A 26,097-nucleotide genomic window follows, 5' to 3' on the forward strand; every position below is an offset into this window, starting at 1 on the left:
AGATAATTTCATTTTAATTAGAAAATCTAAACCCTAACTACCTCATTTGTAAATCCAAACCGATATATAATTTTGTTTTAATTTTAAAATCTAATTCTTAACCACCTCATTTGTAAACCCAAACCGACATATAATTTTGTTATAATTGTAAAATCTAAACCCTAACCACTTCATTTGTAAACCCAAATCGACATATAATTTCGTTTTAATTGTAAAATCTAAATCCTAAACACCTCATTTGTAAACCCAAACCGTCACACAATTTTGTTCTAAATGTAAAATTTAAACTGTAATTCTCATTTATAATCCCTAAACTGATATATAACCTCGTTTAATTGTAAAATCTAAACCAAACCAATATTTAACTTTTTTTATTAAAAGATACATAATTTGTTTCCTTAACTTGTTTTGCTTTTAATTTTAGTTTTGATTTACTTTTTAAATGAAATATTATATAGAAGATTCTGATTGGTTGAAAAAGGAGGAGGTGAACAAAAGAGTTCACCCCTAGGGGTGAACCTAAGTATTTTTCATATTAAAACCAATCTGAAGTACACTAAAATAAACATAATCAAATTTACTATGGTTTAAGCTTTGTTAAAACAAAACGAACCGAATTCAAATCCGGAAATAAACCAAAATGCCCAACTCTACCCTCAATGCATGATAAAATGTAAAAAAAAATACATTTCTTTATTTATTAAGCAGGGAATAGTATGTTATATAAACATTATTTTTTTTGTCAAACAAGAACTTCATTCAATTAAAACCTCAAAAGAAGGAAGTTCATACAATATGGTGGTTGGTTTTCTTAAGCAAAGGATTGGTGAGTCACATCTTTTTTCTTTCCTAGTACGGTTGTGCCACAACATTTTTGAGAAGGACTAGATAGTTTGGATTGTTCACATGTATAGGAAAGATAATCGTCTAACAAACGGATTAGCAAACTATATGTTCTCTTTACCACCTGGTTTTCATGTTTTCTTGGTGGATCCTACTATAGTTGAGTCTTTGTTGCAAGACGATATTCATGGCCTTAGGTGCCGTAGACGGATTTGAGTTTAATTTGTTTCTAATTTTTTCTTATAAATTATCGGGTGTTAACTCATGGTCATTCACTAAAAAAAATATGAAGCAAAGATAAAAAAATGGGAATAAAAATATAGGATCCATGAGTTCTCCAAGGTGATGCTCAACTTTAAGAGGCTTGCACTGTTTGAAAAATCTTTTGGGACCATAGCGGATTCGACCATGAAGATGGGCTTTTCGAAACCCTCGACTAACAGTGGTCAAAGATGGCTCGTGCAAGTAACACATAAGAGCTTTTGAAAGAGTGCTCCACAGATGGGACACATGTTGTAAGTTTAGAAAATAAGAGAGTTTGTCTTGTGTAGGATGTAACGATTGAGTATAGAGTAGTGTAAGAGAGTGTAGAGTGTAGATCGAAAGAGAGAAAAGTGTAGAAGAAGAATTCTTACTTCTTACTTCTTTTGGATCCTAGGTACAAACTAAATATAGACAATTACATCAGGAATATTCTATACAAGATGCTGTGCACATTTTACATAGTGAAAGTGACATGTCTACATTTTACCACTATACTGAACCAAACTATCCAAGAGTTTTGCATTCCTAGCCAATGGAAATTGATGATTAGGGTGTTTAGTGGTATAAAGACTTGATTTTAATGCATGCTTATCTTGTGATTGCCTTTGGAAATTGTTGATGATTGCTTGATTTGCATAGGATCTTTATCATGGAAGTGAATTGATTTACATAAGTGTTCTTAGCCTAAGGATTGTTCTTGACTGTTTGCTTAGATATCTAGGATTGTTTAGCTATCTCCCAAGTCACTTACCTTGCCCAAGGTTCACCTATTTAATCTTGATTTTAAGTCAGTTCTTAGTTTGTCCTTGTTTGCTTTGAGTTTGCATTGTTTGAATTGTCTTGTTTTCTTTCTTTGAATCAGTTTGTTAGTTAAGATTGTTACAAAAGGACCTATTCCTGTTAAAGTTTAGATTGAGCATCTTTGTGCATTCTTAGTGAGTTGATTAATGCAAATTGTGGATTGATAATTTAATTGAAGTAAAAGTACTACATCATGCTCCAAATACTCATACACAAAGAGCTTGCATAGTACCTCCTGCAGTTGCCAACAATAACTTTGAAATCAAAAGTGGGCTAATCAGTATGATCCAGTCCAACAAATTTCATGGTCTGCCAATGGAGGATCCTTTAGATCACCTTGATGAATTTGACAGGCTTTGTGGCCTCACCAAGATCAATGGTGTGAGTGAGGATAGCTTCAAACTCAGATTGTTCCCATTTTCACTAGGAGACAAGGCTCACTTATGGGAGAAGAGACTACCAACATGAGCCATAACCACATGGGATGGATGCAAAAAGGCCTTCTTAGCCAAATTCTTCTCCAATGCCAGAACAACAAGGTTGAGGAATGAGATATCAGGCTTTGCATAGAAGAACAATGAGACATTCTGTGAAACTTGGGAGAGGTTCAAGGGCTATCAAACTCAGTGTCCACACTATGGGTTCAGCAATGAGTCACTGCTCAGCACACTATACAGAGGAGTTCTGCCCAAGATAAGGATGTTGTTAGACACTGCTTCTAATGGAAACTTCCTCAACAAGCATGTAGATGATGGCTGGGAGCTAGTGGAGAATTTGGCTCAATCCAATGGCAACTACAATGAGGAGTATGATAGAACAGTGAGGTTTGTTGAGTCTGCACCAGATGAGAAGTACAAGAAGGACTTGAAGATTGTCAATTACAAGTTAGACAAGATTCTGCTTAGTCAACATAAGAACATTCACTTTTTTGCTGAGGAGGACACAACAATTCAAGATGGGGAGAATGAGGTAGCTGAGCTATGTTACATCCAAAACCAAGGAGGTTTCAAGCCCTACAACCAGTTCAAATCTTCATAAACATCATATGGTGCTGGGGATGGTCGGGTCCTAGGGTTACCTCAGTAGAAAGCTTCTTCTTGATGTTGAAATCGTCAAAAGTTGTGGTTTTCGTCGGAAATCGTAGAAAGCTTCTTCTCGATGGTGTCAATGGTGTAACCCATGTTGATAATCTTCGTCCTATCATCATCAATATACTCCATGTTGTTTAAGACTTGATTGTTGACAGCATTGATTTGTTCCTCCAAGCGTGTAACGTCCTTGGTGATAGTCTCGAGTTTAGCTCCAAACTCAATACTCTTCTTATCCATTTTTGCATTTAGAACTTTATCAGCCTCCTCTTGACTTGATATAAGCTCTTCCATCATCTTCATGAGCTTGTCTTCAATGTGAGAACTCCTTGAAGTGATTGGTTTTCGAGTGTCATAGAAAAAAATTTCTTTGACATCGACATTCATGACTTATTGCGGATCAAAGTGATGGTCCATTGCAAAGCATGGCACGTCTGCATGGTACGGTGTGAAAAATTGGTCAGCTGGCCAGTAAGCTGGTCCCATGAATGCTCGGCCTTGAGATGGTCGAGTGAGAGAGCGGCAACAAGGGCACCTAAGTGGTGGTACATGAACTGGTCGAGAGTGACCAAGGCAAGGACCTTGCAGCGAGTGAGTTTGCGGACCGGATGGGTCTCCGTCCGTGGCTCAATAATGTGTCATGAGTTGTGCGATTGTGAGATTCTCAAAATCTCCTGGGATAGTGTCGAGGTTCATCCTCAAGGTCTCCTGAAACAAGTAAAAATCAAAAAGAAAAATTAAAAAACAAGGTGTCCTAGACGTTACTCTAGTTCCTCGATTCTTGTAAACAAACAATCTCTCCCCAGCAACGGTGCCAAAAAGCTTGTGATGCGTGTGATATTTAGCTTCAAAATCTTTTGCCTTACAAAGATCATACGACTACTACAAGTGCACAGTTAATCAGTTGTAGTATTTAAGGATCGATCCCACAGAGAGAGAGTTGTTGTTTAGAAAATCCATCGGAAGAGATGCAAGGCTAGGGCTCAATAAAAATAGGGTTTTGGTTGTCACGGTTGTAAGTAAGCAATAACGTAAATAAAAAGCAAGTAAAATAAATGAGACAAGCGTTGGGCATCAAGGAAAATCGCAGGGGATCAATGATCTATATATTTAGGAAAGTTTAGGGTTAGTTTGTTTATCTATAACTCGGACTACGAAACATGAATGAACCGTTAACTTATAGATCAAAAGCTAACCGTCTAAGATCCCTATACTCCGTTACTCAACTTTCGCAGGCAACGACACATAAATCAAAGCATTTAAAACAAGTTCGATTATAATCCATGAAGCTTCATAGGTAAGTGGTCGTGTCTCTAGGCTGCTCCAATTATTGCACACACTAAACCCTAGGTTTTGAAGAGTATTTATAGGGTTTTTGAAGGCTTAGGGTTTTGTAAAGGTAGAAACGTCTTTTCTTGTTGAGTGCAGGACAAGGGGCGGCTGAGGAAGGTTCTGTACCGTCACTCCTCCGGGATGGGCCGCCGTGATGGTTGCTAATCGGGCCGTCATTAAAGTCCACTTGGTTTCAAACTTATCTTCTCGTCGGTTTATAACACGTCTCGGTAAATCGGGAATAACTTCCTGGTGAGTGAATGGATTGACTTGATTCCACTTTGAGGAGAAAAATGACTCTTTCAGCTTTCGCTTTCCATAGACACGTCAAAATGTGAATTATGGAAGTTCTTTCAAAGTGGCCCGTACTGTAAAGCTCTGAATATTTCCTGAAACACGTATTTTCCTTGTCTTTTGGTCATTTTTGCTATAAAACTTGTAAAACCTTGTTGAAACCTAAAATACTTGATAAGAGACATTAAAGCCTTGAAATCATATCAAACTCTTCCTAAATGCATACTAAAACTATAGCTAAAATGAGTAAAATAATGATGTTATCACAGTGAAAACTGATTTATTTTACAATTGGGTCGACACCAACCCTGTCAGCAGGCGGCTGATACTTGTTTCTCTGGTTTGTTTGTGTTTGTTTGTTGCTTGTTTAACATTGGAATCTCAGTTTCTTGTAGGCATAGCCAAGTAGATGGGAGGATTGCCTCACTAAGTGTTTATGACAATACTCATGCATCTCAATTTGTGTTTGTGGTGAAGGTAAAGGCAAAGTGTGATCGTGGAAACAAGGCGATAAAGAGGAGGATGTTCTAGAGGCTTGGTTGTTTGTTCTATGCTGTTGTTAGGTATCTATGATGGAATGTAGTGGTCTAGAACTGTTGTTTAGGTTGCGGTTTCATTGTTCTATGAGTTGCTATTTGGTATGGATGATTAGATATTATTGAATTATTTATTTGGTTATTTAAATCATTGGTTTAATATTTGGTTATTTCCGCTGTTTGGTTTGATTGTGGTTAGGTGGTTAGTGAGTATAAGATCACTAGATTATTATTATTATGTAAAAAAATGGGTCAGGTCGTTTCAGGCTTTCACTAATCCCATGAATCTGGATAGTGTCAATTTTTTTGGTACGTATGCAAGTAGATATTGTGGACTGATCATCTACCAAATATTTTTGTTATCAATATGCAACCTTGATTTTTCGAGAGTATTTAGTCAATTGACAATGGTGGTTAAACCATGCTATGTAATTGACATAAATGACTTTATATGTCAAAGTTCGTCTCGGGTCAACGAATTATTATGAGTACTTTCCATTACAATTTGTTTGGATCATAAACCAGAGATATTCTATCTGAATATGTTATACATGTAGAGTTGATCCACCACGGTGATTAAGATGGTATTTGAAAGAATGTTGGAAATATGTTGGATATAAATCTTTCTTGATGATTGAATATCTTGAGATGCAAAGACTGTTTTTTTTCAGTGAGTTAGTGAAACGACCTGACCCGTTTTTTTTTTTTTTTTGTTTTTTTTAATAATAAATAATAAATAATAAATAATAATAATAATAATAAACTACAACTAGTGGTCCCATACCCACTAGCCACCTAACCACAAGCACAACCAACAGCGGAAATAACAGATACCAATATCCAAACAACATGAAACAAGGAACCAGCAACCTAACAAGTTCTAAAGACCCAACTCTAGCAACCTAGCAATGCCAGACAACATCCAATCGAGTCCCTAGAACATTCTCCTCTTCATTGCCTTGATTCCACGATCACACTTTGCCTTTACCTGCATTACAAACACAAATTGCAATGCATGAGTATTTTATAAACACTCAATAAGGCAATCCTCCCATCTACTGGGATCTGGTATTTTATAAACACACAAGCAATAGAGATACTCTAACCATCAAGCAACAATCAACAAACAAACCAGGCTCTGCATTGACCGACACAAGGCTTGCATCGACCGACACCATTAGGGACAAACATCGACCGACACAAGGTATGCATCGGTCGACACAAGGTTCACTTGCATCGACCGATGTTTCCACTTGCATCGATCGACGCATGGTCGACAATACGCTGAAACCCTAGTTGCATTGACCAACGCCTCCACATGGCATCGACCGATGCTCCTAGCTCAAGTCGCGCCATCCTCGCACTGCATCGACCCACTCACATAGTGCATCGACCGACACACATGCCGAGCATCGTTTTTCCCCGAAGCTTCTCGCCGGATCTCCGTTCCTGCAAACAAAAGAAGCGATCCCAAGCCACAAGAAAGCTTCCTAACGCCTCATACAACATTCTAACAAGCCTAACAACACATAAACAAACAGATCAGAGAACCTCCAGCTTAGATAAGCCATGGTCATGCACTTACCTTTGCCAAGACGAATCTGAACCTCAAACAAGCAAAACAACGCTCCTAGGAAGCTCCTACAACGATCCCAGCTACAGATCTCTACAGGAACAGCCTCAAATCTCCAGGAAAACTCCAAGAACACCAAGAACACTCTTTCTCTCTTTTCTCTCTCTCAAAAGCGGCCAAAACAACTAATGAGACCAAAATAAACGAATTAAGGGTTTTTCCCCTTTTCCTTGCCCAAAACGCAGCGTTTCACTTAAACTCGTCCGCAGAAAACAACCTTTCATCGACTGATGCAATCCCTAAACCGGGATTTCGGTTCGCGGATGTTACAATTCTCCCCCACCAATTTAGATTCGTCCTCGAATCTCGAACAACCATCAGCCAAGGACTCCCGTGCAACCGTCTCCACGGCCCGCACTCCTCCGACTGAACTACGAAAGGTCACCTCTAGGCGATAGACTCACGCTCCAGGCATTATTTGCTCTCGACTTTTGGACTTTCTTTTACTCATAGGCCTAAACCTTGAGTTTTTATTGGCTCCTCATCAGACCTAAGTCTGCATGCCATAATGTTGGCTCCTCATCGGGCCTAAACCCGCATGCCATATGGTATAAGGATCCAATACTCGTCTCTCGGGTCGTCACCCTACAGCGCGCCTCCGGATCGTCATCCGAAGTAGATATACCAACCATACTCCCAAGTCACAAAGTCTCCGAATATGGCAGTACTAGGAGAACCAAAGTCCCCCAAGAGTCGCGAGCAAACAATTCTGAACACGTCTGAGTCCTATCCCTATCCAGGTTTCCTTCCCATGGCTCGCGTATGACATCACGATGTCCTACCAACCACATATCCCCTCACTGGAATACCTCATGACCAAACAAGGATCATCTCACTGCCCATCGGGCCGCCACAAAGGCCAAACAAATGTCCTAAACAGGACCGCCACCAAGGCCAAACAAATGTCCTAAACAGGACCACCACCAAGGCCAAACAAATGTCCTAAAAAGGACCACCACCAAGACCACTCATCCCGAAGGACCGTCACAAAGACCATCTGTCCCAAAGGACCGCCTCAACAGGCACTCTGGCTAAACAACCCGCCACAAAGGCCACACTCTGGCTAAACAGCCCGCCACAAAGGCCACACAATGGCTAAACAGCCCGCCACAAAGGCCACACAATGGCTAAACAGCCCGCCACAAAGGTCACACAACGGCTAAACAGCCCGCCACAAAGGCCACACAATGGCTAAAAAACCCACCACAAAGGCCACACAATAACTCAAAAGACCGCCGCACACGGCGCAATGACTGAAAAGTCCGCCACTAAGGCCACACAAGCCCTCTCCCAGGCTCTCCGCCACTAAAATGGACAAATTCTAACTCACATAAAACTTTCCATTTTTTGCACTTTCCATTTATAGGACTTCCAAAACAGGAAACTTTCCTCCGATACACTGCCTCGCGGAAACTTTGTACCCCAAACACCACCTCATCTTGTTACTTAGTCGCACAACCAACCACCCCAAGCGACCAAGTAAACAAGAGAGATGGGCTGGAATACTCCATTCCCGCTCCAACCACAGATTACAGATGGGACCAGGCTAGACAAGCTCAAGTCGCGGCTTGCTTCTCATAACACTTCTTAAACCTTGCCTTCATACTCGCCTCAGGCTCCCAAGTCTGCTCCTCAACACCATCACAATCCCAAAGGACTCTCATCGAAGGAATCTTCTTCTTCCGAAGTTCCTTGATCCTCCTCCCGAGAACCCTCACTGGTCTCGCCTCCAAAGTCATGTTAAGCTGAAGATCCTCAAGAATCTTAGCCAACAGCTGATCATCCTCGCGGAGACACTTCCGCAACATAGACACATGGAAAACCTTATGGAATGCACGCATAACCTCAGGTAACTCCAGTCTATATGCCACTGGTCCAACTCGCTCAATCACTCTGAACGGACCCATATACCTCAGACTCAACTTAGTCTCAGTCAATGACCTGTTCGGACCCCGCAACATGACCATCTTGAGGTACACTCTATCTCCAACCTGAAACTCAAGATCTCTCCTCCTCCTATCGGCATAACTCCTCTGCCGATCCTGAGCTTCCTTCATGTTCAGCTTGAGAACCCGAATCTTCTCCGAGGTCTCCTGAACAAAATCTGCCTCGTACATGCTCCTCTCCCCCACCTGAGTCCAGCATAACGGTGTACGACACGGACTCCCATACAAAGCCTCATAAGGAGCCATGCTAATACTCGCCTGGTAACTGTTGTTATAAGCAAACTCTACCAAGCTCAAATGATCTTCCCAATGGCCACCCCAATCCAGCACACACATCCTCAGCAAATCCTCCAACGTCTGGATCGTCCTCTCTGACTGTCCATCGGTCTGGAGATGATAAGCTGTACTCATATGCACCTTAGTGCCCATCTCTGCCTAAAATGCCTTCCAGAACACTGAAGTGAACTTGGAATCCCTATCAGACACAATGCTCGCTGGCACCCCATGCAACCTGACTATCTCCTTCACATACTTCTTAGCCAAGACCGCTGCTCCATCAGTCTTCTTAATGGCCAGAAAATGTGCCGACTTAGTCAACCTGTCCACAATGACCCAAATAGTATCAAACGTCCTGGACACTGGTAAGCCAATCACGAAGTCCATAGCAATCATATCCCACTTCCACTCTGGAATGGGAAGACTCTTCAGCAAACTACTTGGTACCAGATGCTCAGCCTTCACCAGCTGATATGCATCACACCTCGCAACCTAACTAGCCACGTCCTTATTCATCTCGACCCAGTGATAGTACCTCTTGAGATCGCGGTACATCTTAATCGCTCTTGGATGAATAGAGAAAATGCTAGCATGAGCCTCTCTCAGAATCTCCTGCCTCAACTCCTCATCCTTGGGCACACAGATCCGCCCATGCACCAGAATAGTACCATTAGCCGAAACCTGATACTCAGAATCAACATCCTTTGAGGCATTCACCAGCCCCAAATCTTTCTCCTGTGCCAACCGCACTCTGCTCAACATATCTGCTCTATCAGCTGCAACCAAACCCAACGGCTCCTGAGAAACCGCACACAGCCTCGACGCACTGATCTCCCCTACCAGAGACTCCATATCCTGATCCTGAGCCGAGGCCGCCCGCTTCCGACTCAAGGCATCTGCAACCAAGTTAGCCTTACCAGGATGGCAGGCTATCTCCAGATCATAATCCGCCACCAGCTCCATCCACCGCCTCTGCCTCAAATTCAGCTCGGGCTGAGTGAAGATATACGTCAGGCTCTTATGATCTGTAAATACCTATACCTTTGCACCATAAAGATAAGATCTCCAAATCTTCAGGGAAAAAACTACAACACCCATCTCCAAGTCATGAGTAGGATAGTTGGCCTCATGCTTCCGCAAATGCCGCGAAGCATAGGCAATCACCTTCCCATGCTGCATAAACACACAACCCAAACAAACTCTGGATGCATCTGTATACACAACATAGGGTTCTCCCTGCTCAGGCAAAGCCAACACCGGAGCAGTAGTCAACATCTCCTTCAGGCTTGCAAAGCCCTCCTCGCACTCCTGTGACCAGAAAAAAGGAACATCCTTCCCCGTCAACTTAGTCATAGGACGTGCTCTGCTCGCAAACCCCTGCACGAATCTCCTGTAATACCCTGCCAACCTGAGAAAACTCCTGATCTCCGTGGCATTCTGCGGTCTAGGCCAATCCCTGATAGCCTGAATCTTCTCCGGATCTATAGAAACCCCATCTGCAGACACAATGTGACCCATATAACCCATCTCCCGCTGCCAAAAACTTCACTTGCTCAACTTAGCAAACAACTTCTGCTCACGCAGCTTCTCCAGAACTGCTCTCAAATGCACTGCATGCTCCTCAGGACTCTTAGAATAAACCAGGATGTCGTCGATGAAAATGATGATAGACACGTCCAGAAACTCCTGAAATACGCTGTTCATCAATCTCATAAACGCAGCTGGCGCGTTAGTCAACCCAAAAGGCATCACCACAAACTCATAATGCCCATACCTCATCCTCAAAGCAGTCTTCCTCACATCTGCCTCATCTATCGGGATCTGATGATAACCCGACGCCAGATCTATCTTGGAGAACCAAGTAGCACCTCTCAACTGATCCAACAACTCATCGATCCTCGTAAGAGGGTGCTTGTTCTTCACAGTGACCCGGTTCAAACCCCTGTAATATATACACAAGCGGAAACTCCCATCCTTTTTCTTAACGAATAACACCGGCGCTCCCCACGGTGATACACTAGGACGGATGAATCCCTTGCTCAACAAATCCTCTAGCTGCTTCTTCAGCTCTGCCATCTCTGCTGGAGCCATCCTGTAAGGAGCCTTGGATAACGGTGTCGTCCCTGGTTCCAGTTCAATAGTAAAAGGATCAGACCGAGATGGTGGTAACCCCTGCAATGACTGGAACACATCCTCAAACTCCTCTACAATCAGAATACCGCTAATCATAGACTTCTCCACTGACTCTGACATAGATATAGTAACCAAATAAGTCTCACAGCCCTTCTCAATTATCTTCCCAGCCTGAATAACCGAGATCACGAGACTCCCCGAAGTCGGTCTAATGCCCTGATAAACCAACTTCCCTCCTGAGCCCTCAAACTCCACTCTACCCCAATGACAATCCAGATGAACCATATGCTTATGCAACTAGTCCATCCCCAAGATAACGTCATATAGCTCCACTGGGCTGATAAGCAAATCCGCAGGCCAAGACTCTCCCATGATCTGAATATCGATACCCCTCGCTCTACCAGTGACCCTCAGAAACCTGCCTCCAGCAACTCTGACAACTCCTGTACACTCTCCGGGATCTCCCACGATACCCGCACTCACTGCACACACCGGGGTAATGAAGCTATGAGAAGCTCTAGAATCAAACATAACATGGGACTTAAACCCGCCCACCAACAAGGTCCCTACACAAACCTCATTTGTTGAGAACCTAACACTTTATCTCAGGACAACATAAAATCTAAACTTACTAAGAATTCACAAAGATTAAGTACCATAAATTATACCTGTGATCGCTCCGGCACTGTTTCCACCAGTCTCTATAGTCGTGTAAATCTGTGGCGCCTGCTTAATCCGTGCCACCTGCTGCCCTTCCGGCTGCACCTGCTGCAACACTGCCACTGCTACCGGCTGCAACTTGGGACAATAGGGCCTGATGTGCCCTGGCTCCCTGCAATGATAGCACACACGATATGCTGCCGTCGGAGCACTGCTCTTGGGACAACTAGAAACCTTGTGATTCTTGCCTCCACACCCAAAGCAACTCGGACCACCCGGCCTCTGTGTAGCCTCCCATCTCCTCTTGGTTCCCTGCGCAGGCTTGCCGCCCCTGGTAGAACCTCCTTGATGCTGAGCCTTGCTAGGCTGGACTGCTGGGCTAGCCGCCACTGACTATGCCCGGATATTCTCCTCAATCCCTGCTGTAGTCTCAACCAGCTCTGCACGCGTAGCATAACTCCGCCCTCTAGAGTGAACCCTCAAATCGTCACGTAGGGCCCTCAAAAACCTCCTGATATGAGCCTCCTCAGACTCCATATCCCGTCCCCCATACCTCAGAAGTCGACTGAACTCCAACTCAAGCTCCCGGACTGACTGAGTTCCCTGAGCTAGCTGAAGGAACTGCACCTCCAACCTATCCAGTGCCTATCTAGGGAAATACTTGCGGTTGAACTCCAAGACGAAGTCAGCCCAAGAAATCTCCCTCTGCACCCTACTGGCTGCCACAGAACTCCACCACAACTGAGCATCACCAGTCAAATGGTGGACCCCAATGTCCACCCAAAACTCCTCAGGACATCTCAGATTATGGAAGTTACGTTCCACACTCGTCCTCCACGCCTCCGCAGCGGTAGGATCAGTACCTCCCAAAAACCGCTCAGTATGAATGCGACCCATCTCTGTCAGCATGCTGCTATATCGAGAATGGACCCCCACATCCACAGCCTTTGGCTGCCGCTCCTCCGCCACCACTGGTGGCACTACCTGAGCCTGAGCCGGTGCCACTGGCGGCAACCGCTCTAACAACTGTGCCAGAAAACCCGCAAGGTCGACACCCGGGACTCCAACCACCTGGGGCCCTAACATCACCGGCTACTGGAACATCAACACCGCCCCCTCCGGCCATACTCACGGAATCCCCCTGGACACCCTGCGACTCGCCAACACCCTCTGTTGTCACACTCTGGTCCTCGGTCTCACTAACAACTAGGGCTCTCCCCCTACCACGACCACGTCCGCGTCCGCGACTACTGCCGCGTCCGCAACCACGTCCGCGTCCACGACAACGTCCGTGTCCGCGACCATGTCTGCGTCCGCAACCACGTCCACGTCCGCGACCACGTCCGCGTCCGCGACCACGTCCGCGTCCGCGACCACGTCCGCGTCCTCGACAACGTCCGCGTCCGCGACCACGTCCACGTCCGCGACCACGTCCGCATCCGCGACCATATCCGCGTCCTCGACCACGTCCGCATCCACGACCACGACCACGACCAGCAACAGCATCCTCTCTAACCATCTGCACTACCATGAACAGAAGGCTAAACACACAATTATACATAACACAAAAACTTATACTCATCGTGGAATCACACTGTAGGCTCGAAGAGGATATTCTAGGACTTCATGCCACACACAATTGACTAACCCAAACATCACATTAGAAACCTAGTGAACCCAAACCTAGAACCGTAAGGGCTCTGATACCAAACTGAAACGACCTGACCCATTTTTTTTTTTTTTTTTTTTTTTAAATAATAAATAATAATAATAATAATAAGCTACAACTAGTAGTCCCATACCCACTAGCCACCTAACCACAAGCACAACCAACAGCGGAAATAACAGATACCAATATCCAAACAATAATCCAATAACTAATAACCAATAACCAAATATAACAATACTCCAATATCAAACAACAGGAAACAAGGAACCATCAACCTAGCAAGTTCTAAAGACCCAACTCTAGCAACCTAGCAATGCCAGACAACATCCAATCGAGTCCCTAGAACATCCTCCTCTTCATTGCCTTGATTCCACGATCACACTTTGCCTTTACCTGCATCACATACACAAATTGCAATGCATGAGTATTTTATAAACACTCAGTAAGGCAATCCTCCCATCTACTGGGATCTTGTATTTTATAAACACACAAGCATTAGAGATACTCTAACCATCAAGCAACAATCAACAAACAAACCAGGCTCTGCATCGACCGACACAAGGCTTGTATCGACCGACACTATCAGGGACAAGCATCGACCGACACAAGGTATGCATAGGTCGACACAAGGTTCACTTGCATCGACAGATGTTTCCACTTGCATTGATCGACGCATGCTCGACAATACGCTGAAAACCTAGTTGCATCGACCGACGCCTCCACATGGCATCGACCGATGCTTCTAGGTCAAGTCGCGCCGTCCTCGCACTGCATCGACCGACGCACATAGTGCATCGACCGACGCACATGCCGAGCATCGTTTTTCCCCGAAGCTTCTCGCCGGATCTTTGTTCCTGCAAACACAAGAAGCGATTCCAAGCCACAAGAAAGCTTCCTAACGACTCATACAACATTCTAACAAGCCTAACAACACATAAACAAACAGATCGAGAACCTCCAGCTTAGATAAGCCATGGTCATGCACTTACCTTTGCGAAGACGAATCTGAACCTCAAACAAGAAAAACAACGCTCCTAGGAAGCTCCTACAACGATCCCAACTACAGATCTCTACAGGAACAACCTCAAATCTCCAAGAAAACTCCAAGAACACCAAGAACACTCTTTCTCTCTTTTCTCTCTCTCAAAAGCGGCCAAAACAACTAATGAGACCAAAAGAAATTACTTAAGGGTTTTTCCCCTTTTCCTTGCCCAAAACACAGCGTTTCACTTAAACTCGTCCGCAGAAAACAACCTTGCATCGACCGATGCAATCTCTAAACCGGGATTTCGGTTCGCGGATGTTACAGTCATTCTTTCCAACATTAGGGGGGAGGGGGGAAATAAACAGCTGGAAAAGAAATATATTTGAAAAAATTATATTTATAAGGAAATAAATCAAAAGATTATATTATTTTGCATATTTAACCAGGTAATAGACTGTTTTTTTCAGTGAGTCAGTCTTTCCAACATTAAAAGAATAAAATAAATAGCTGGAAAAGAAATATATTTGAAGAAATTATATTTGTAGGAAAATAAATCAAAAGAATATATTATTTTGCATCTTTGACCAGGACAAAAAATATTAAACATATTTAGTGTTGTTATATATAATTTATATAATCAGTCTAGGTGAAGAACAACTCATTAAATTTTTTTTGAGGGAATATCACTAAAATAATTGCTATCACTATGAAAACTTTAATGGCATTTTGTTCTACTATCATCTTCATCATATCTTTTGTTCATTGTCTTCATACCACTGCTGAAAGTACGGGTAGTTGTTTATTATTTTTCATACCTTCATTTTGTAATTATCATCATGATGACTTCACTCTTTGTTAATGGGTATTGATTATTTTAATATTGTATATAGGTTATCAACCTAGCCAATTTTCGCGATCACCACTCAAATGCTACAAGGATAACAAGTGTGCAAATGAAGTCTGTAATAATACTTGTCATAGAATAGGATATAATCATGGTTTTTGTCTTACAAAATCAAGATGTTGTTGTGAGACTATTTGATACTATAAGTAACTAGCACTTCTACGATGAAATGATATAATCTCATGTAATGGTATCTGGTTAAAAAAATAAATCTATAATTTTCACATGTTTTTGAATTTACAAAGAAGATCTAGAGTGGAGTACATAAACTTTACCAGATCAAAGTTAGATTCATTTTCAAGTCATAGATTTTCTGCAAGTTTAATAAAAACATATAAGTTAATAATTGAATATCGAAATGCAGAAAATTAAAAATTAAAGTATGTGTTCCATATATTGACTATGTTATTGTGAATCTTATATTCCCTCCGCTTCATAATAAATAATGTTTTATAATAAGTAATGTCTTAAAGAATTATTTTCTTCATATTCTTTGATGTTTTTATAATGACTTAGATTGTTGGGGCATTTTCAAAAATACCCTTTTGAAAATACCATTATTCTGTACCCTTTTGAAAATATCCCTTCGCTATATACTTTTGCAAAAATACCCTCTCTTGTTTTCCATTTTCAATAATACCTTTTTCTACATACAAAATGACTAAATTATAAACTCCAAACTCCAAATCTCAATTTCTACCCCCTCAAAACAATACACTAAATGTAAAATAGAGAATCCAAACCTTAAAAATAATTATGTAAATCAATCTAACATATTGTAGTCGTGCAAAAGAGAGAAAAAGGCTTAAAATGGCGAAAAATGATATTTTTGAAAAGGGGTATCTATAAAAGGGTATTACTAATAATTTCACTTAAAGGCTATGTAAAATCTGTTGTTATTTAATCAAGCTTTTTTAAAACTTTGTTAAATTTCAGTGTTATTAGTTTGTGATTTGTAAAAAACCACTTAAAATCTTAATAAATCTAGGGATTTTAAATACTGAATTTTATATAGACAACAAAATTTTTGTGTTATTCAACTAAAAAAAATAATCTAGGATTGTAAACAAATTCAGTTATTATATTATTGGTTTATTAATTTATACACATTTTCACACAATAAAGTAATAGAAAGTATCATTAAATGGAGATACTGTTTGGGAAACTAATCAATTAGATTATAGAAAAATTTCTAGCAATCCTTTAAAATCTTTCACTTATTCATTTTCTATGATTTTATTGAACTCTTCAAAATTCTTTAGAATTAGAACCATATAACACCCCTTAAGTTAAGCTAATATTAAGGTAATTTTACAACCATCAATACTGGTCAAGTAATGATATTTAGAGAACTTTTTCAATACTAGTAAATTAATATTTACAATCATAAAGTCATTTAGCCAATGTGCTACAACAGAAAAAAGCTTCTAAAATATAGAGATTTAGCTTCAGGTTTTATAAGATATGAGGCGCATGACAGCATGACTACTTCTTTTGGGTTTGATAACTGGTCACCTTTAGGAGTTTTGATTGATATCACCGGTACTCGCGGCTGTATTGACATGGGACTGAGCCTCCAAGTCACAGTTGCTGAAGCTATCATGACTCATAGAAGATGCAGGCATAGGACACCGTCTTTAAATCAGCTGGAAATGCTCCTTGATGATATTCGTACACAAGGGCTAGGACAGACGGCAAATGTAGTTCATTGGAGAGGAAAGGGTGATTGTTATAAAGCGGCCTTCAGCACAAAAGAGACTTGGGACGCAATCTGTGCTCCAAAGACAAAGAGGGATTGGTCTAAAGGTGTATGGTTCTTCCATGCGACACCAAAAGATGTATTTGTTACTTGGCTTAAAGTGCAGAATCTTCTCTCCACGGGAGATCAGATGATGAGTTGGAATGTAGGAGCCAATGCAGCTTGCGTTTTTTACCAGCAGTATGTTGAAACCCGAAATCATCTTTTTTATTTCATGTGTGTTACAGAAGAGAAGTCTGGTCTGGCCTCATATCAAAGCTTCTTTCAACAAATTTCACCACAGTATGGCACTGTATTGTTGAGTTGCTATTGGATTCGTTCCTAGGACATGATCGACTGTTTTTATTAAGATTTATTTTTCTGCTTTCCATTCATTCACTATGGAGCGAGAGAAATGTAAGACGTCATGGGGAACCTCCTTCTTCCATCACACCAGCTTGTGCGACGACTTGAGGAAAATGTTTGAAACAGGGTTTACTTGATTCAGCTTCAACGAGATGGAAAGTTTGATGGGTTTTAACCTGGCTTGCTTCGCGATAACAATTTTATCTCTTAATCTCTGTCTAATTTTTTACACTTACAGCATTGATGTAAAGAGTTTCAGAAACGCTATTGTAAACCGTATTTTTTTCGAATAAATTTTACATTGTATTTAATAAAAAAATATTGACAACCATAAGCTTTTAAGCATATTTAATATGCTGAAAATACATATTTAATTATATATAAAATAATTGATATTTCTTGGCCAGTATTGAAACTATTGATTATTGAAACATAACAAGCTAATAAAATAATTTTTAAAACATTTATAGGGAAATAAATTAAAAGGATACATCTTTGATCATGAAAAACAAATATGAAACATAATTTGTGTTCTTATATTATAAATATAATCAGACAAGGTGAAAAGCAACTCATTAAAAATAAGTTAAGGGAATATCACTAAAATAATAGCTGTCACCATTAAAACTTGAAACACGCCGACCTGTTTTTTTTTTTAATATAAGAAGTAAATAAATAACCTAAAATATTTTTTAAAATATCCAGAAACTCAAATCACGATAATAGGCAGCAGAAAACACCAATAATAATAAATAAAGAATTAATAAAAATCATAAACCAAGAGTTAGCAACTTAAACTATAGTTCTAACATCAACATTCCATTTCTAACATTCTAGCAGAAACCAAAGCATAACTACTAAGTCACTAGAACATCCTTATCTACTAGACTGATAATCAAGTATGCCGACATCAACTCACCGCCACCCGAATATCAATACCCCTTGTCCGTCCAAGAACTTCTAGTAATTTGCCTCGTAGGAACACTTCCACAAGATATCTTATTCAAAAAATAGTTTTTTCGCTTGGCAATTCTCCACAGCAAATCATCAATATGAGCGTAATAAAACAACAAGTACCATACGTTCGCATATTCTGATTCACCGCATCTAATGCTTGGCAAGCCGCCAACTCAATCATAAGTCCTCTGCCGATCCTGAGCTTCGTTCATGTTCAGCTTCAGAGGGTGTTGGCGAGTCCATATATGCTCCTCTCCCCACCTAAGTCCAGCATAACAGTGACTCTACAAAGCTTAGGTGATCTGCCCAATGGCCACCCCAATCCATCACACACATCCTCAGCAAATCCTCCAACGTTAGAATTGTCCTCTCCGACTGCCCATATGTCTGAGGATGGTAGGCTGTACTCATATGCACCTTAGTGCCTATCTCTACCAAAATGCCATCAAAAACACCAAAGTGAACTTGGAATCTCTATCAGACAAGATACTTGCTGGCACCTCGTGCAACATGACTATCTCCTTCACATACTTCTTAGCCAAGACCGCTGCTCCATCGGTCTTCCTGATGGCCAGAAAATGTGTCGACTTAGTCAAACAGTCCACAATGACCAAAATCGCATCATAGGTCCGAGATATTGGCAATCCAACCACGAAATTCATCGTGTTCATGTCCCACTTCCACTCTGGAATGGGCAAACTCTTCAACAAGCCGCCTAGAACCTAATGCTCAGCCTTCACTACTTGGCAGACATCGCACATCGCGACCCAACTAGATACATCCTTCTTCATCCCGACCTAGTGGTAGTACAACTTGAATTCACGGTACATCTTTGTCGCTCCTGGGTGAATAGAGATTATGCTCGCACGAGCTTCCCTTAGGATCTCCTGCCTTAACTCCTCCTCCCTTAGGATTGTGACATACTACAAGAGTTTTGTGTAAGTGTTTGCGAGCAGAGCACGTCCGATGACTAAGTTGACAGGGAAGGATGTTCCTTTTGTTTGATCACATGAGTACGAGGAGGGCTTTGTAAGCCTGAAGGAGATGCTGACTACTACGCCAGTAATGGCTTTGCCAGAGCAGGGAGAACCCGATGTGGTTAATACAAATGCATCCATAGTTGGTTTGGGGTTTGTGCTGATGCAGTATGGGAAGGTAATTTCCTACGCTTCACAGCAGTTGCAGAAGCATGAGGAAAACTATCCTACACATGATTTGGACATCTTATCTTTTTGGTGCAAAAGTGCAGGTGTTAACAGATCATAAGAGCCTGTAGTATATATTCACTCACCTTAGCTGAATTTGAGGCAGAGGCGGTGGGTGGAGCTTGTGGCAGATTATGATTTGGAGATAGCCTACCACCCTCGTAAGGCTAACTTTATTGAAGATGCTCTGAGTCGTAAGAGGGCAGCTTTGGCTCAGGAGCATGACATGGAGTCTCTAGTAGGAGAGATCAGTGCGTTGAGTTTGTGTGTTGTTTCTCAGGAGCCGTTGGGTATGGAGGCGGCTGACAGAGCAGATCTTCTGATCAAGGTGCGGTTGGCTCACGAGAAGAATTTGGGGCTGGTGAATGCATCAAAGGATGTTGATTCAGAGTGTCATGTTTCGGCTAATGATACTATTTTGGTGCATGGGCGGATTTGTATGCCCAAGGATGAGGAGTTGAGACAGGAGATCCTGAGGGAGGCTCATGCGAGCATGTTCTATATTCATCCAGAAGCGACTAAGATGTAACGTGATCTCAAGGTGTACTATCACTGGGTCGGGATGAAGAAGGATGTGGCTAGTTGGGTCGCGAGGTGTGATGTGTGTCAGCTAGTGAAGGCTAAGTATCAGGTTCCAGGCGGGTTACTGAAGATTCTTCCCATTCTAGAGTGGAAGTGGGATATGATCACGATGAACTTCGCGGTGGGTTTGCCAGTGTCTCAGACTTTTGATGCTATTTGGGTCATTGTGGACCGGTTGACTAAGTCGTCACATTTTCTGGCCATTACGAAGACTGATGGAGCAGCGGTCTTGGGTACGAAATATGTGAAGGATATACTCAGATTGCATGGGGTGCCAACGTGTATTGTGTCTGATAGGGATTCCAAGTTCACTTCGGTGTTCTAGAGACGTTTCAGGCAGAGATGGGCACTAAGGTGCATATGAGTACAACTTATCATCCCCAGACAGATGGGCAGTCAGAGAGGATAATCCAGTTGTTGGAGGATTTTCTTAGGATGTGTGTTGGATTGGAGTGGCCGTGGGTGGATCACCTGTGCTTGGTGGAGTTTGCTTACAACAACAGTTACCAGGCGAGTATTGGGATGGCTCCATATGAGGCTTTGTACGGGAGGCCATGTCGTACACCGTTATGCTAGAATCAGGTGGGGGAGAGGAGCATTTATGGTGCTAGTTTTGTTCAGAGAGCTCAGAGAAGATTCGGGTTCTCAAGCTGAACATGAAGGAAGCTCAGGATCGGCAGAGGGGTTATGCTGATAGGAGGAGGAGAGATCGTGAGTTTCAGGTCGGAAACAGTGTGTAACTGAAGATGGCCAGGTTGCAGGATCCAAACAGGTCATTGACAGAGACTAAGTTGAGTCCGAGGTATATGGGTCCGTTCAGAGTGATTGAGCGGGTGGGACCGGTAGCATATAGGTTGGAGTTGTCTGAGGTTATGCGTGCGTTCCACAAGGTTTTCCATGTTGTCTATGTTGCGGAAGTGTCTCCGTGAGGATGACTAGTTGTTGGTTAAGATTCCTGAGGATCTTCAACCTAACATGACTTTGGAGAAGATACCAGTGAGGGTTCTCGAGAGGAGGATCAAGGAACTTCAGAAGGAGAAGATTCCTTTGATGAGAGTCCTTTGGGATTGTGATGGTGTTGAGGAGCAGACTTGGGAGCCAGAGTCGAGGATGAAGGCAAGGTTTAAGAAGTGGTTTGAGAAGCAGGCTACGACTTGAGCTTGTCTAGCCTCGTCCCAGCTGTAGTTCGTGGCTAGAGCGGGAATGGAGTATTCCAGCCCATCTCTCTTGTTACTTTTTCACCTAGGGGTGGTTGGTTGTGCGACTAAGTAACAATATGAGGTGGTGTTTAGAGTACGAAATATCCGTGAGGCGGTGGTTAAATAGGGAAAGTTTCCTAAAATAGAAGTTTTCTAAAAGTGGAAAGTTTCTAGATGTGGAAAGTTCTAAAAATTGAAAGTTTTATGGGAGTTAGAATTTGTCCATTTTTCGTGGTTGTGAGCCTTGGAGGGGCTTGTGTGGCCTTCATGGCAGACTGGGGAGTCATTTGTGTGCCGTGTGCGGCGGTCTTGTGAGACATGTGTGGCTTTCATGGCGGGTTGTTAGCCAATTGTGTGGTCTTTGTGACGGTCCCTCGGGATTTTTGGCCTATTTAGACGATCCTTCGGGATGTGTGGTCTTTGTGATGGTCCTTCGGGACGATTGGTCTTCGTGACGGTCCTTCGAGGCGAGAGGTCTTTGTGACGGTCCTTCGGGATGAGAGGTCTTTGTGATGGTCCTTCGGAACGAGAGGTCTTTGTGATGGTCATTCGGGGCGAGTGGTCTTCGTGACATTCCTTTAGGACATTTGTTAGCCTTGGTTGCGGTCCTGGGTAGGACATTTGTTAGCCTTGGTGGCGGCCCTTGTGGCAGTTTGATGATCCTTGTGTGATCATGAGGTATTTTGGTGAAGGGATATGTGGTTGGTAAGACATTGAGCTGTTTTATGCGAACCACGGGAAGGAAACCTGGTTAAGGATAGGGCTTAGACGTGTTCAGGATTGTTTTCTCACGACTCTTGGGGGACTTTGGTCCTCCTGGTACTGCCATATTCTGAAACTTTGTGGCTTGGGAGTATGGTTGGTATATCGACTTCAAATGACGATCCGGGGATGCGCTGTAGGTTGGGGTTAGGGAAAACCCTTATGTCGAGTTTTGTCGTCTAATGACTAGTTTGGCCATTTTTGAGAGAAAAAAGAGAGAAAAAGTTCTTGAGTGTTCTTGAGGATTTTGGGAGATTTGAGGCTGTTCCTGTAGAGATCTGTAGTTGGGATCGTTGTAGGAGCTTCCTAGGAGCATTGTTTTGTCTTTTTGAGGTTCAAAATCTTCTTTGCAAAGGTACGTGCATGAAAGTGTCTTAGCTAAGCTGGAGATGTCTCTGATCTGTTTGTTTATGTGTTGTTTGGCTTGTTAAAATGTTATTTGGGGCTTTGGGAAGCTTTCTTGTGGCTTGTGATCGACTTTTGTTGGTGTAGGAACGGAGATCCAATGAGAAGCTTCGGGGAAACACGGTGCTCGGCATGTGCGTCGGACGATGCACTTTGTGCGTCGGTCGATGCAATGCGAGGACGGCGCATATTGACCTAGGAGCATCAGTCGATGCCATGTGGAGGTGTTGGTCAATGCAATTAGGGATTTCGTGCAATGTCGAACATACGTCGGTCGATGCAGTGTGCGTGTCGGTCGATGCAAGTGTACCTTGCATCGGTCGATTCAAGCTTATGTCGGTTGATGTAACCCCGGTTGGTGTCGATCGATGCATGGGTTCGTGTTGTTTGATGCAGAGTCATGGTTTGTTATTGTTTGGTTATTGATTGTTGGTTGATGGTTAGATATGTCTCTATTTTTTGTGTGTATAACCTAAAAGATGGGAGGATTGCCTTACTGAGTGTTTATTAAATACTCATGCATTTCAATTTGTGTTTGTGGTGCAGGTAAAGACAAAGTGTGATCATGGTATCAAGGCAATGAAGAGTAAGATGTTCTAATGACTCGATTGGTTGTTGTATGGCTTCTGTATGTGATTCATGTTGTTTAGTTTATTGATTTGATGGTTATGAATTATTATTGGTTTATTGGTTTGATGTTATTGGTTATTTCCGTTGTTGGTTGTTTGTGGTTAGGTGGCTAGTGGGTATGGGACCACTAGTTTAGATTATTATATTTATTATTATTATTATTATTATTACTTATTATTTATTTTTTTAAAAAAATCGGTCGGGTCGCTTCACTGCTCTTCTTCAAGACAATGGAGCTTCTTCTCCATGGCTTCAGCATCTTTAGATCTTTGATCCTCTATGCTTCTAACTGTAACAGCAATGTCATCCATTTTTCCCGAAAGATCAGATTGGGCTTTGTCAACCTTCTCATGTAACATCTTCATAGTTGATGTTCACATATTTTACCTTGTCTTACCTTAGTTTATTTACACCTTTTGCATGTTTTACTAGCTTGTTAGGTCATCATTGAGTAGTTTTAGGGCTGTTTATGCATTAGGGTAGATTTACATTGCATTGCATTACTTCTTGCATAATAGGTGATTTAGGATCTAATGGAGCATGGATAAGTGCTGAGGGAGAGTGAAGCCATCAAGAAAAGCAGACAAAGGAGCTAGAGCATAAGAGAATCAAGGTCCGGAAGTTCACTCGACCACCACACTCGACCATACACTCGACCGTGTGCTGAGAGGGACTCGACCGACTGAAAGGAGCAGAAGAAGACCTGACTCGACCATGCACTCGACCGAGCACATGGTCGAGTCAACCGAGCCGTCTCTCTATTTTGTTCTGTAGCCATTTTAGGGCTTCCCTACTTTTCTATGTATACCCTTTGTACTCTATGGCCGCTGACAAGTCACTTTATAGAGAAAAAATATCTGAAAACCTAGTTTTTACCCTTTTTGGGATTTTAGCTTATAAGTTTACATCATCAACACTTTTTAGCTTTTTCTTGAGATTTTCATCTCTTGTTGCTTCTGTAATTTTTTGGGTATTGAGAATCTAAGTTTATTTCTTTGTACAAAGTTGTAGATCTTCATCATATCTTTCTAATAATGCAAGTTTCATCATTTTCTGGGTTTTTGATTTTGTTCATCATGTGTTGTTCATCTGAGTAGTGTGTTAGGAACTTAGGGATGGATTAGGCTGGGTGAGAGTTATGGTGGTTTAGACTGATCAAGCTTGATTGTTTAAATATCTCTTCTAGATTAGGCATGCTCTATGTTGTTCTTATATCTGAGAGGGTAAGAACAGATCCTAGGTTGCTTAGCATCATACCAATGTTTAAGCTTCTGGATAATACTAATGCTAGAGATTACTATTCTTATCCCAAGAGATTGGTTGTGTAGGAAGGTTTTTGACATGTGATGATCTGGATCTAGGAGTATCTAAGCTTGATTGTTATTTTCATGAGAATGGATTAACAAGCATTGGAAGATCATTGTCTAGAGATAGCTCACTGTTGATTGAGGTTTGTTGGTCAGTTTAGATTAGTATAGCTCAAGTCCAGCCCATGAATCCATCCCTAGGACCTTCTGTGTTTATTGATTTCTTTATTTGATTACTGTTATTCGCTTTTTGTTTGATTTACTTTCAACCCGCTCTGTTTGATTGTTAAGTTTTGTTTCTGTTCTTCGTAGCTTCCCACTTGACCCAGTACTCGATCGAAGCCTGCTCGAGTCTGTTTCTAAGTTCTTGCTTTATGTCTAGCATCTTTCTAGTTTCATTCATGTTTCATTGCATATCTTATTTTCAGTTATTATCTTGCATTTGATTTGTCATCTTAGTAGTTTTACATTCTGCATTTACATTTCTGTCATCAAATTGTTGCACCAAAACCATTTTCATATTTGGCTTAACTTAGATAAGTGTTTACATCTTGACTGCTTGCATCATACTCATTATGGATTGACATCTCTTATACTGCAACTGCATAAGAGTAATTGAAACCTCTTGCATTCCACCTGATCATACCTCTTAGGGTTTTAGCTTGTGTTTGTTGTCTGATTGCATCATTCATACATTCATAAGTATTCCAAACCCCCAAAAAAGAACATGTTTCAATTTGGCGCCGTTGCCATTTGAGTGGTTGTTTGTGACAGTCAGGATTTACACAAGTTTAAGATTAAGTTCTATTGTTACACTTGATCATTACTGATTTGAATCTTCATCTGCTTGGTTGTTTTGAGTTTCAGGTACCAACTCGACCCTGCACTCGTCTGCACGATCGAGTCACCAAGCCGAATTCAGTCAGTCTTCTAGTTTCCGTCACTTCGATCCTCAACTCGAGCCTGTGCTCGACCAAGTGTCAGTTTGAGTGGCTGATCGAGTCACCAACAAAGGTTCACTCGAGCCATTGCTCGACCGTCTGTTATTTTGAGTAGGTGATCGAGTCCGTACATGCAAACCATATCGAAAGGAAACAAGAACCTTGAAAGATACATTGAGCACATCAACCATTTACCAAGGGATTTGAGGCAAAAGAAAACCAAAATCCTTAAGGAACAAGAACACCAACTGCTCATGGATCCACCCATGCAGAGACCAAGACAAATTGGAGCAGGTGATGCTCCAAATACTCACACCCAAAGGGCAGGAATAGTTCCACCTGCAGTAGTAAATAATAATTTTGAGATAAAAAGTGGGCTGATTACTATGATTCAGTCAAACAAGTTACATGGTCTGCCTATGGAGGATCCCTTAGACCATCTTGATGAGTTTGATAGGCTCTGTGGCCTGACCAAGATTAATGGAGTAAGTGAAGACAGTTTCAAGCTCAGACTCTTCCTATTTTCACTTGGAGATAAAGCTCACTTGTGGGAGAAGACTTTACCAACAAGAGCAATCACAACCTGGGATGGCTGCAAAAAGGCTTTCCTAGCCAAGTTCTTCTCTAATGCAAGGACTGCT

At 41.9% G+C, this 26,097-nt stretch overlaps 1 protein-coding gene, 1 long non-coding RNA gene and 1 other non-coding gene across 3 annotated transcripts; 2 read left to right on the forward strand and 1 right to left on the reverse strand.

The window, feature by feature from the left end:
* Positions 1-2,445: 2,445 nt before the first annotated feature.
* On the reverse strand, positions 2,446-2,552 carry LOC147921020 (small nucleolar RNA R71). The gene has a single exon (XR_015591907.1). It is a non-coding gene; the product is annotated as a small nucleolar RNA R71 (small nucleolar RNA).
* Positions 2,553-15,095: 12,543 nt separating this feature from the next.
* On the forward strand, positions 15,096-15,600 carry LOC147921021 (uncharacterized). The gene is made up of 2 exons (XR_015590779.1): positions 15,096-15,245; positions 15,351-15,600. It is a non-coding gene; the product is annotated as an uncharacterized LOC147921021 (long non-coding RNA).
* A 1,245-nt stretch (positions 15,601-16,845) lies between these two features.
* LOC147921022 (uncharacterized) lies at positions 16,846-17,448 on the forward strand. Its single transcript, XM_087501347.1, has one exon. It carries the CDS (start codon positions 16,846-16,848, stop codon positions 17,446-17,448), a length of 603 nt encoding a protein of 200 aa, XP_087357473.1.
* The last annotated feature ends 8,649 nt before the right edge of the window (positions 17,449-26,097 follow it).

This window comes from Camelina sativa, chromosome 19 (assembly GCF_030686135.1).
Source record: "Camelina sativa cultivar CO46 ecotype springtype chromosome 19, ASM3068613v1".
Lineage (NCBI taxonomy): Eukaryota > Viridiplantae > Streptophyta > Magnoliopsida > Brassicales > Brassicaceae > Camelina > Camelina sativa.